The 10,923-nt window shown below is 39.7% G+C and overlaps 1 protein-coding gene and 1 long non-coding RNA gene across 7 annotated transcripts in view; one reads left to right on the top strand and one right to left on the bottom strand.

Annotated features, from left to right (window-relative positions):
• LOC139796994 (uncharacterized) overlaps positions 1–2,369 on the bottom strand; it is an 18,537-nt gene extending 16,168 nt beyond the window's left edge. The window contains exon 1 of one of the 2 annotated variants that reach the window (XR_011726236.1): positions 2,233–2,369. This is a non-coding gene — a long non-coding RNA (uncharacterized lncRNA). Of the gene's footprint in view, positions 1–2,067; positions 2,210–2,232 lie in introns of those variants that run through there. The other variant, XR_011726237.1, reaches the window with a different exon arrangement.
• Positions 2,318–10,501, top strand: LOC139796992 (alpha-1-antitrypsin-like). Of its 5 annotated transcripts, XM_071745695.1 has the most exons (6): positions 2,625–2,794; positions 4,991–5,072; positions 5,504–6,160; positions 7,679–7,949; positions 8,636–8,783; positions 9,581–10,501. In XM_071745695.1, the coding sequence occupies exons 3-6, from the start codon at positions 5,521–5,523 to the stop codon at positions 9,773–9,775; spliced, it is 1,254 nt and encodes a 417-aa protein (XP_071601796.1). In that variant the 5' UTR covers positions 2,625–2,794; positions 4,991–5,072; positions 5,504–5,520; the 3' UTR covers positions 9,776–10,501. The 5 variants fall into 5 exon arrangements, with proteins under 5 accessions (XP_071601795.1, XP_071601796.1, XP_071601794.1 ...); XM_071745694.1 differs by lacking the exon at positions 4,991–5,072 and having other exon boundaries at positions 2,318–2,794; XM_071745696.1 differs by lacking the exon at positions 8,636–8,783 and having other exon boundaries at positions 2,664–2,794.
• Positions 10,502–10,923: the final 422 nt, after the last annotated feature.

Raw genomic sequence — 10,923 nt, forward strand, 5'->3', positions numbered from 1 at the left:
AAGCTCCATAGTGAAGCTGTTACATGTAGAAATAGTGAAGAAATATTCTGAGGTCTAAATAAAGGGTGATTAAGTTACAGCAACTTGCCTAATCTCCTGCTCCTTTTTCAGGAGGGGTCAAGTCTGTTGTAGGTCCTCTTTCATATCTGCCAGTCTGCACAATTCTGAAGCAGCAGTCAGATTTAGCTATTATTGCTGCACAATACATGTGACATACCTGCTAACTGGCACTGGTTTTCCAACTGAAAAATTGTGATGAGTGCTAACTATTGGTCATTGCCATTGGTATACTCTATTTCTTTTTTATTTCTAGTCCCAGATCTCTGTGTAGATCAGACATATTACTAGTAATACTAATTCAAAGGAAAAGCAGCTCTATGAGAAGAACTTGCCCCTCCATGTGTATGTTCTCATCACTATATAGAGGCTGTATTACATCCCCACTTCATGGTCCCTTTTTAAATGTATTAATTTTGCCTTCCTGGCAGGACAGTGGAGAAGATTCTTCAAGGGGTACTGAGAGCATGGCAAGATCACTGTGTGCAGATTGGGCCTTTTTATTTTACTATATTGTCATCCAGATTAGAAGAATCATAGCAAACCAGACATCTATACATCTCCAACATTAACAGTTTTCCCTGTGCTCTGACTGCCGGGTCCTTCCCATGACCTACTAAATAACTGAAAACCATCAGGGGGATGGAAGGACAATGTCCATTTCTTTTCTAATTCCACACTCTGTTTCCTTCATGTTGCTGCTATGTCAATGTACTTGTGATCTATCACTTACAAATCTCTGTGTTACTTCTGGTACAATAGATCTACAGTGATAGATTTTTTGATATTCGAAGTAACCTCTGTGTGATCCATAATCTTCAAAGAGATTATTGTTGCTAAATTTACATAAAAACTAAAATTTTCTGACCTAAAATATAGAAGCATAACAAGAACACTGGAAAAGATGAATGGTCCTATTGCCATTGAATATTTGAGCCCTTGGTTAATTGAAACCTCTGTAGACCTGCTTTGGAATGATTAATTCAAAACAAATTGGAAGGAAGGTGTTTGCAAGATTTTGGTAAATGCATTAAATATATATGGGTCTATTTCCTTTAAAGAAAAAGAAATATGAGTTGGTATTTGGAACAGATTCTGACTTAAATGAAGTACACAGCAGTATTATCGACTTCGGTAGTTTAGATTTTTTTGTGGTCTTAATTATCTGAAGGAATAAACCACATATGTTTGTTTCTTTCAGTATTCCAGACTTCTATTCCTATTAAAAATAAGTAGTTGAGAAGCAAGTTTTAGTTCAGTAGATGGATGACCAGTATCAATCTGATTCATGTGGTTTCATGACGTAGTTTTAGAGTTGAAACTGTGGTCTGCAGAGAGGTGGGACTGTAAATGGCTCATGGCAATGTGTGGTACACCTGGCACAAATACATCTCCCATCGTTTTAGTTTAAAGCTGGTGTAGCACCTTATTGCTGCTGCTATAATGAAATGCTGGGGAAATGCCTTGTTAAAGTGTAGCTTGACGTTATTAAAAACAAAACAGTAATTACAAAGCATCACAAATGAAAAAGAAAACAAGAGGCTTATAGCCATTTTGTAACACAGTTCATCCTTGACCACCATGACCTGTCATACACCTAAGCTTTGATGAGCAAAATAATCTCTGTGTTTGTGACCTTTACAAATAGAATTTCAAAGAACAAGTAGAAACAAAAGGGGGGAAAGAAGCAAAGGAAAACAAAGAAAGGGAGTGTCAAGACAAGGTTGATCCATGTTCTCTCTCCATGTTTATCTATGTTTGTAACAACAAATGACACATATGGGTAAACAAGTATGAAGGGAAAAGATTCATCACAAGTGGGGAAAGGTATTTCATGTCACCGCTCAGTCATGGGCTTTGTTGTAACCTGGAAAAAATTGTCCAGCTTGGTCAACAGCATTTTATTCCTATTGTAAAAAAATTAGGAAAAACAAGCAGTACTTTTTTTCATTCCAACAATCTCAGTTTGTGTGAGAGGGGCAAGGAGAAGTGGGTGAACACATACTGCACCTGTGAAAGCAAGGAAAACAGTTTGCTTCTTGTATTACCACCTCCTTCCCCCTGGCAGGAGCTCAGATGCTCATAGAACTGAGATATATGAAGGAACCACATCAGAGCAGGAAGCCTATCAGGGAAACAAGTCTGTCATATATCCTCTCAGTGGCATGCGCTTACAGTCAGATTGCGAAGGTGCAGGCAATTAGTTCAGAGTCCACATTCAGGCTGAGGATCAGGAGGAAAACTTGGCTCTGATCAGACTTTGGAAGAGCACTGAACTGCTGCAATGTGTGGCTGTCAGCTCTGTGTGTGCTTCACCACAGTACAGAAAATCTGACTTTCAGCAACAAGAGTCATCATGTTTCCAGTGGTGCCAGGCATAACCTTCTGATTTCCAGTAGGGTTACATAAAGTTTGTGCCAAGCTCCTCCACATAGTCAAAGGCAACAGACAGAAAGTTGAAACTACCATTCAAGTGGCTGAAGACTGTCAACTTGATTGGCTAAATTGCAGAGATGAACCTTGGAAACCCTAATTTATCGATTTATCAATATTTGCTCTCGGGGTTTTTTGGTTTTTTTTTTTTTTGGTTTTGGTTTGGTTTTTTTTGGGGGGGATCTAATTTTATCAGGTCTGCTTAATGTTTAGCAGTGGAAATTAAGCAGAAGATGATGTGGAAGTATAAGTAATAACTTGGAGAAGAGCACGGTCAACTGAATACAGAGGGGCTTCTGATTGTGTAAGTACTGTACATGTGTTTTTCTTAGCAAGTAGCACCTGACTCTTTCTCTGGCCAGTGGAATTTTCATGTTAGGTTAATTTCATTTTTCTGCTTCTGACTTAGTTGTGTGTGGATGGTGCCATGAAATATTTATCAAGCAAACATTCAAGGGACTAGTTGGACCTTCTGTTCTGAGGGAATACACTTAAGCCTGAAATTAGAATAAAATAATACTTGAAGTCATTAACTAGTTGGTAAACCAGAAATAAGTTATTAGTCAAATAAGCTTTCAGGTTAGAAACAGCCTTCACTGTGGCTCAAAATTAGCATAAACCCACTAGTGACTGAACAACCAGGTCCGATTTATAAACTCTTCTGCGAACTTGATGTATGAAACAGCCACTGAATTGCTAAGGCCAGGCTCTCTAATTAGGACTGGGGCAAGTTTAGGGGCTGGGTGGAAGGCCACAATTTAAATTTAATTACCCCTTTTTTTCCATAACCAAACTAATCTGTGGTTTGGCAGAGAATTATTTTCTGAATTTCCAAGTTGCATATAAAAAATACAGCTCGGATTTAATAAAACCTTTTGAGTTTCTTCAGCTTTGACATTTTATAAAACCATTAATGGCTGGCATTTTCTAATTTCAAAATGTCAAAATTGATGTGATTAATATCTGTAAAGGAAGAAGTATGTGGGGAAAATTTGATGACAATATTCGGTGTTTTCTAGCTTCTGCTACAAGTACTTCTTTAATATTTCTACAGAGTGGTCATACTAAAAGAAGTATTTTAAGTGATTTTTCATAGTAGAAGTTAAAAACAACATCATTCCTAATATAAGAAGACAAATCATATACTTTGCTTCGGAAATTCTTTGAAATTTACACTGTGCTCTCTTTGGACACAAGAACTGGCCATGAACAGGTGTAAATTCTAATCTTTTTCATTTAAGTGTTCAGTATCTCAAACAACTAGAGCAAAACAGTATATGAAAAACTAAACAGCGAATATTTTTGAAACACCCTCTGTACTATATGACTACTTCATTTGTCTGGAGTACATAAGGGGTGTTTTTTTTTTGGCTGGGAGGAAGTGGGAGAGGTCTGATTAAAAGAGATGCAAATAGGTGAATCATATTCCCACCTACGACCATAATTCATCTTTTTGGTTTAAGGAAATTAAAATTTAGCATTATGCCTTCTTACTGCAGATCCTAGCAATATGAGAACAGGTAGTATGTACGTTTGCTACAAAACCAAGACCAACATACCCATAAAAAAATAAAACCTTTGGAAATCACCAAGAATCCTGGAATGTGTCCAGGATTTGGCTGCCCTCACAAACTCTGAATCTAGTTTAGATAGTCATTTTTCACACCTGGGAATGGATAAGGAAAGGGACCAAGAGGACTTCCTTGGCAACATGGGAAAATGTGTTTCTAAAAACAGAAGAATACAAACAGGTTGTGTTGGCTGCAAACCAGAAGAAGAGGAGCTGTAACAGGAGGAAAGGTTCTAGAAATGTTTTCATGTAGAACCTATGAGAACCTATGAGGGCTTATTTTCATAGATAGCTTGTTATGTTTCTGAAGAGGATTTACATGAGATGCCTACCCAGAATGGCAGAGAATTGAGCTGAGTAAACTGGAGATTTATTCCAGCTCCTTCATGTGAGCCAGCAGGAGCTTCACATGAAGGATACCATGTTAGCATCAGGAGAACAAGCATAACAAAGACACCTGAGAAATCTTTCACTTCCAGAGGGATTAATCTTTGTCCTTTGATTTCTGGGTGGGCTCTGAGGTTCTCTGTTCCTCTGGGTGCCAGGTCTTTTCTTTGTCTCTAGAGGGAGCCACACACGTCATGCAGTTAACGCATGGTGAGTGGCAAACCACCATTTTACAAGTCAGAAAAACTGGTTGCAGCCCCAGAAAGAGATGTCCCTTCCTTCCAAACAGGCATTCTGTCACCTGGTGCAAACCTGATGCTTCCCACATGCCTGTATGCTGACCACTGAGAGCCTTGCTGCTGTGGCACAGGGTGCTCCTGGTTTTTGCCTTGAAGTTTATTTAAATGATTTTCATTTCTCATTTGTAAACTGTAGCCAAAGACAGGCCACCTGAACAAGTAACTGGGAAGTAAGCAGGGGTGTGGATTTAACTAGCCCCAGGCAGTCCATGATAGCTGTCTGTCTGCTGCTGCTGCCCTGAAGAAAGGGAAGGAATTTATCCCACTTCCAGGGAGAAGCAAGCTGCTTCACCTGTCCTCACATTTACCAGACCACATTTGGGCAGGTACTGTGGAGTACTTGATATATTTAAAATCCACACCTTGTCTTGCCTCCTGGTAGCTTGTTTGTTTAGATGGAGCCCACAGAAGTCAACAGTCCATGGAAGATAATGTCATTGTTAACAGAGTTTATTGGCTCTATACTTTCATTGCCAATGAAGAAGAGTACTGCATTTTCAAGGCAATTGCAATGGAATTCTGCCTTTTTTGTACCTGGTATTATAATTTATAATTTATTTATAATTAGTTTATAATTTGGCTGAATTTACTAAAGACATTTGACACTGTGTGCATTGGCACTTTAAATATCCTGTATGCATTAGATCTTTATATTTATGCTATGCTATTTATATTTATGCTAACAAACTATTCATTATTTCTTACTGCCAAGATCATCATTACCTTCTGCTCATCTAATAACTTTATTTTGTGACAGAATAATTTGAAAAGAAGATGAAGCATCTCCTGTGCCTGTGTTTACTCCTTGTTCTTTGTGCCATAACTCATTGCCACCCTGAAGACATTTGCCATGGAGTCAATAACACGAAATTGCACGACGGAACAGAAAATTTATTAACACATAACTGTGGCAAGCAAGGGTCTAAATATGCAGATTTTGCGTTTAGATTTTACAAGCAGGCTGTATCAAAAGAAGCAAATACAAATGTTTTCTTTTCTCCTGTGAGCATCTCCACTGCCTTTGCCATGCTGGCTGTTGGTGCTAAGTCAACCACCTTGTCTCAGATTTTTGAAGGATTGGGCTTTGACAATCTGAATGGGACTCGTACACATGATATACATGAGAGTTTTCACCAAGTTTTAGCAGTACTGAACTGTACTGATATTAACATTACATTAAATATAGGGAATGCCCTTTTTACAGCTATTGGTCATGAACCACAGGAGACATTTTTAGAAAATATAAAAAAATTTTATGATGTAGATTTTTTTTCTACTGATTTCCATAAACCAGAAGTTCTGAATCAAATCAATAAATATGTAGAGGAGAAAACCAAAGGGAAAATTCCTGAATTAATCAATCGTCTTGATCCAAGCACAGTACTGGTTCTTGTTAACTACATTTATTTTAAAGGTAAGATATTGAACATATTATTTCATTGGTTGATTTTGATGCAAAACTGACTCTGTAGGGAACCCTTTCTTGATGATTTATTAACAGAGAGACTATTTAGGAATATTCAGGAGAGTTAAAGTGTACGGGACCTTCAAAGTAAAGATTAGATCTGTCCAAAAAGAGGGTATTGATCACTGAGAAATATTGAGTGCTTGATCTTTGCACAGTTTGCCTGAAAGCTGGAGACAGAGAACTCCCATTCTAACCAACTGCCTCAGAGCTAGGGACCCATTGCATTCAGTGTCACTGGCCTAAGAGCTTAAGAACTAAGAATGTTTTCAGGATCTCTGTGTGAGTGCATGAGCCAATCAAGCTTTTAGTGGACTGAAATCCTTGCACTTCCAGGGTCCCCAGTGATATGGTAAATGAATATGCTGTGGGAAAACTTGGCACATAGAATTTTGAGGGCTTCTGATTCCCTGCTTGAATGGTAGGATCCTTTATTCTGCTAGTGAATTTCTCACCAGATTGAGTGTTGCCAGCTTGCATCAGATACAGCCTAACAAGAAAGGCATAATAAGAGCCTGTGGCTGAATGTTTAAGTGGTTGAATTTAAATTATAATAAAAGGCACGAGTGATGGGAACATATGGCTACAACACAAGCAGAATTCACTCAATTGGTCCTCATCAGTCTGTGGTTGCTTTTCAGCAAGCCAGGACTTAAGCTAACTATGCTGAACCTACTGCACAGCTAAAGTGCTTTTGTGTGTCATACCAACACAATACCAACACATTTTCTGGGCTGCTTCAAAAGAAGTGTGACTAGCAGCTTGAGGGAGGTGATTTTCCCTTTCTATTCCACTGCCATGAAACTCCACCTGGAGAACTGTGTCTAGCTCAGGGGGCCCCAACATAAGAAGGACATGGAGATGTTGGAACAAGTCCAGAGGAGGGTCACAAAGATCACCAGAGGGCTGAAGCACCTCTCCTGTGAAGACAGGCTGAGAGAGCTGGGGTTTGCCATCCTGGAGAACAGAAGACTCTGGGGAGAACTTATAGTAGCTTTCCAGTACCTGAAGGGGGCTCTCAGGAAAGCTAGAGAGGGACTTTGCAAAGTTACATAGTGACAGGAAAAGGGCTAGTGGCTTCAAACTGAAATAGAGCAGGTTTAGATTATGTATTTGAAGAAATTCTTTACTGTGAGGGCAGACACTAGAACAGGTTTGCCAGGGAAATTGTGGATGCCTGCTCCTTGGAAATGTTCAAGGCCAGGCTGAATGAAATTTTGAGCTACCTGGTCTTGTCGAAGGTGCCCCCGCCCACAGCAGGAGAGTGGGAACTACGTGATCTTTAATGTCTCTTTCAACCCAAACCACTCCATGAATCTGTAATTATTCAGGAGGCTGAAGTGATATGATACTCTTCTTGTCCCCTAAACAACCATCTGGCATCCTAACAATTGATATGATTTATATCAGCCATTTTTTATGATCTTTACATGTTTGAGTGCAACATCTTCTCTTTTCCCTTTGTAGCTGCCTGGGAAAAATCCTTTGATCCATTGCGTACATATGAGGATAATTTTTTTCTGAATAAAAATGTATCTGTTAGAGTCGACATGATGCAGCGTGACAGTGACTATGACAGTTACTATGATGAGGATCTGTCTTGTGAGGTGATAGAGCTGCCTTACCAGGGCACTGCACGAGCACTGCTCATTCTGCCTGATGATGGAAAGATGAAGCAAGTGGAAGATGCTCTCTCCAAGGAAACTGTTTGTAAATGGGAAAACAATCTTGAGACCAGGTAATTCTATGTAGACGGATCTGCATACATTATCTGTACATCTATCATACATATCTGAGGATACATTGTTATTTTTAAGAAAAAAACATTAATCTCAGATCTCCTCTTCCTGGATATCATATCTTGATTGGATAAAGTGGAGTTTTACGTGATTCTCAGCATGAGTCAGAGCAGAGCACAATCAATAAGCAGCTCCAAGCTCCCTGAGCTGACAGAGGGGGTCACAGCACTGTAACAACTGCCTCAAGATATGCTTGGCTACCTTTTGTCTGCTATACCTCTTCTTTCATGCTACTATCATTTACTTCACTGTGTCTTAGATTTTATCCTTCTTTTCCCTTCTTTTAGCCCTTCCACAGTTGGTCTGCCTATTCACTGTAACCTTCTAGCCACAAAGTTCTGCTAGATACGTGCAGTGTCTTGGCACTGGGATGCAGTTGTGGCAATGAAGAAAACAGCTGTTTTTTTTCCTTGAATCAAAGAGCAAATTCAGATACAAGAAGGCAGTGTATCCCTCTGGATGCTAAAATGGCTCAGAGAATAGAAATGCTGCCATCAAACACATTAGCAATCAAAGGAATGCTTTCAGGTGAAACTGAATTACATGTTACCTCCCTGCATGTCAGCCTCCTGGCTGAAACAAGGCTGCAATGCTTCATAGTTGTTTCCTTTTCTTTGTTCAACAGGAGATTAAATCTGCAGTTGCCAAAGATTTCTATTAGTGGGTCTTATGATGTTAAAAGCCTGTTCAAGGAGATGGGCATTACTGAAGTATTCTCTAGTAATGCTGATCTGTCTGGAGTTACTGGCAGCAGTAATCTTCAAGTTTCACAAGTAAGTGAACAGACAGAGGTTGTGATTGGGTTGTGGTTGGTTGCTCTGATTAATGATATCTGGGGTTTTTAAAAGACTTTCTTTCCCTCCTTGTCTTACTGTAATTATAAGCAAAACTCACTCAGTAATTCTGCTTTTCTACAGAGACCATTTACTGCCACACCTTTGAATTATTTTACTGTTGCTATGAAAGGGCTCGATATTAAGTACATGGAAATGTTGAACAGACTTTAAATGATTTCTTGGCACTGTAATATGATTTTTTTACATTGTGTCAAGTAAATTATAATTGACAGATATATTATGGTATTTGCTTTGATTAGTAACTAACTTTTTAATATCCTCAGTGTCCAGGAAACTTACATTTTACAGTAGGAGAATCTCACTGTGTCAGCTTAATCTACTATTTAATGTTGCAAAGATACCAAATACTGCTCCTCTATTAGTATTTAAATAGAAGTCTTCTATTAACCTTGGAATCAGGCAGAGTATCACCCCTGGAAGTCCCAACCACCTAGGAAATCAAATCAGGTAGTCCATAGACCAACATTATCTCACTTAGCACTGGTGAGCCTGGATCTACAGTGTATCCATTTTTACTTTTAGCCCTCTTTGTTCAGTCCTGACCTGGAAAACACTCCTGTTGCAGGCTGCTGGAGATTTCCCATACAAGAAAACACAGTTCATTGTTTTTTATCACTCCTTTCTTTTCCTAACTGTTCCATAAGAAGAGAGCTTACCTCCACCTCCTGCTTTCTGTCCCATATAACCACAGCTTTTGCTTCTTTTTCCCACAGGCGATTCACAAGGCCCTGCTGGAAGTTAGTGAGGCTGGAACTGAGGCTGCAGGAGCCTCAGCCGTTGTTCTTAACAGAGGTTTTCATCCTTCCCTTATCATCAAATTCAATAGGCCCTTCATTATCTTGATCTCTGATAAAGTAACACATACCACACTTTTCATGGGGAAAATTGTCAATCCTTCTAAGAAGTAATTGCTGAGTTACTGGTTTCCAACATGAGTCATTATGGCTACAGTGTGTGCACCTGTGGGCTAGCTAGTGCTGCTAACTACTTTCTGATTGGGAGATTCTGCCCATTGGGAGGTAAATGAGGAATTTCCTCATCAAACTAAGAAGCAAAAAAAAATGTAAAAAACCCTCAAGCTACTGACAGCTTTAAAATGTAACATTTTCTCCAGTAATTCAGGTTGTTGACACATTTTCCAAGTTTTCCTCAGAATTCAGCTTTCAGTAAAGTCTGCTGTTATTTTACAAGTGAATTCTCTCTGCTAAGCAGTTTTGTCCAGACCACTTTCAGTTCTGGGTTATTCTCCAAAATCTTTATCCTAATGTGTAACAAGTCCCCTGAAATTCTACTGTACTCTCTGAGACTTGCTGATGATCAGTGTTCACCTGAGCCAGTGCCTATGGAATCCTTTTTCCCTTAGAGAGAGCCTTGTGCTGCCTGGGTCATTGCTATTTGCCCTCAATCAACCTGATCTTTTGCATATGTTCCAACTGTTGCCTAGGATGTCTTAAAAAAAACATTGGCAAAAAGGAGAAAATACCTGAGACAACAGACCTGCAGCATGCAGCCCACATGGTCAAGGAAAAGCTTAGAGTGACATTAGGCACAAACTGCCGAAGAATTGCTCTGCTGCAATGTCATCCCTTAATTATTGCTGTGGTTGATGAATAAAATAAGCATTGTCGTTTAAATCTATCACTTAAGGACTAACTCTTATGTGCCTCCAGTCTCTTCTTATCCTGTCAGAAATGGCAGCCCTGAGGAGAAGGACTTGGGGGTGGTGGTGGATCAGAAGCTCAGCATGAACCATCATTGTGTGCTTGCCGCCCAGAAAGCCAACTGGGTCCCAGGCTGCATAAAAAGAAGCAGAGAGAGCTGGTCCAGGGAGGTGATTCTCCCCCTCTGTTCTTGTGAGACCCCACCTGGAGTCCTGTGTCCAGCTCTGAAGCCCCAACATAAGAAGGACATAGAGCTCCTTGAGCATGTCCAGAGAAGAGCCACTAAAATGATCAGAGGGCTGGAGCACCTCCCCTATGGAGACAGGATAAAGAAGTTGGGGTTGTTCAGCCTGGAGGAGTCTCTGAGGTGACCTTATAGCAACCTTCCTATATCT

The sequence above is a fragment of the Heliangelus exortis genome, chromosome 5, assembly GCF_036169615.1.
Source record: "Heliangelus exortis chromosome 5, bHelExo1.hap1, whole genome shotgun sequence".
NCBI classification, from domain to species: domain Eukaryota; kingdom Metazoa; phylum Chordata; class Aves; order Apodiformes; family Trochilidae; genus Heliangelus; species Heliangelus exortis.

Coding starts and splice junctions, on each gene's coding strand:
- LOC139796992 (XM_071745694.1), top strand. CDS start 5,521: ATGAAGCATCTCCTGTGCCTGTGTTTACTCCTTGTTCTTTGTGCCATA. Junction 6,161..7,678: donor TAACTACATTTATTTTAAAG/GTAAGATATTGA, acceptor TTCCCTTTGTAG/CTGCCTGGGAAAAATCCTTT. Junction 7,950..8,635: donor GAAAACAATCTTGAGACCAG/GTAATTCTATGT, acceptor TTTGTTCAACAG/GAGATTAAATCTGCAGTTGC.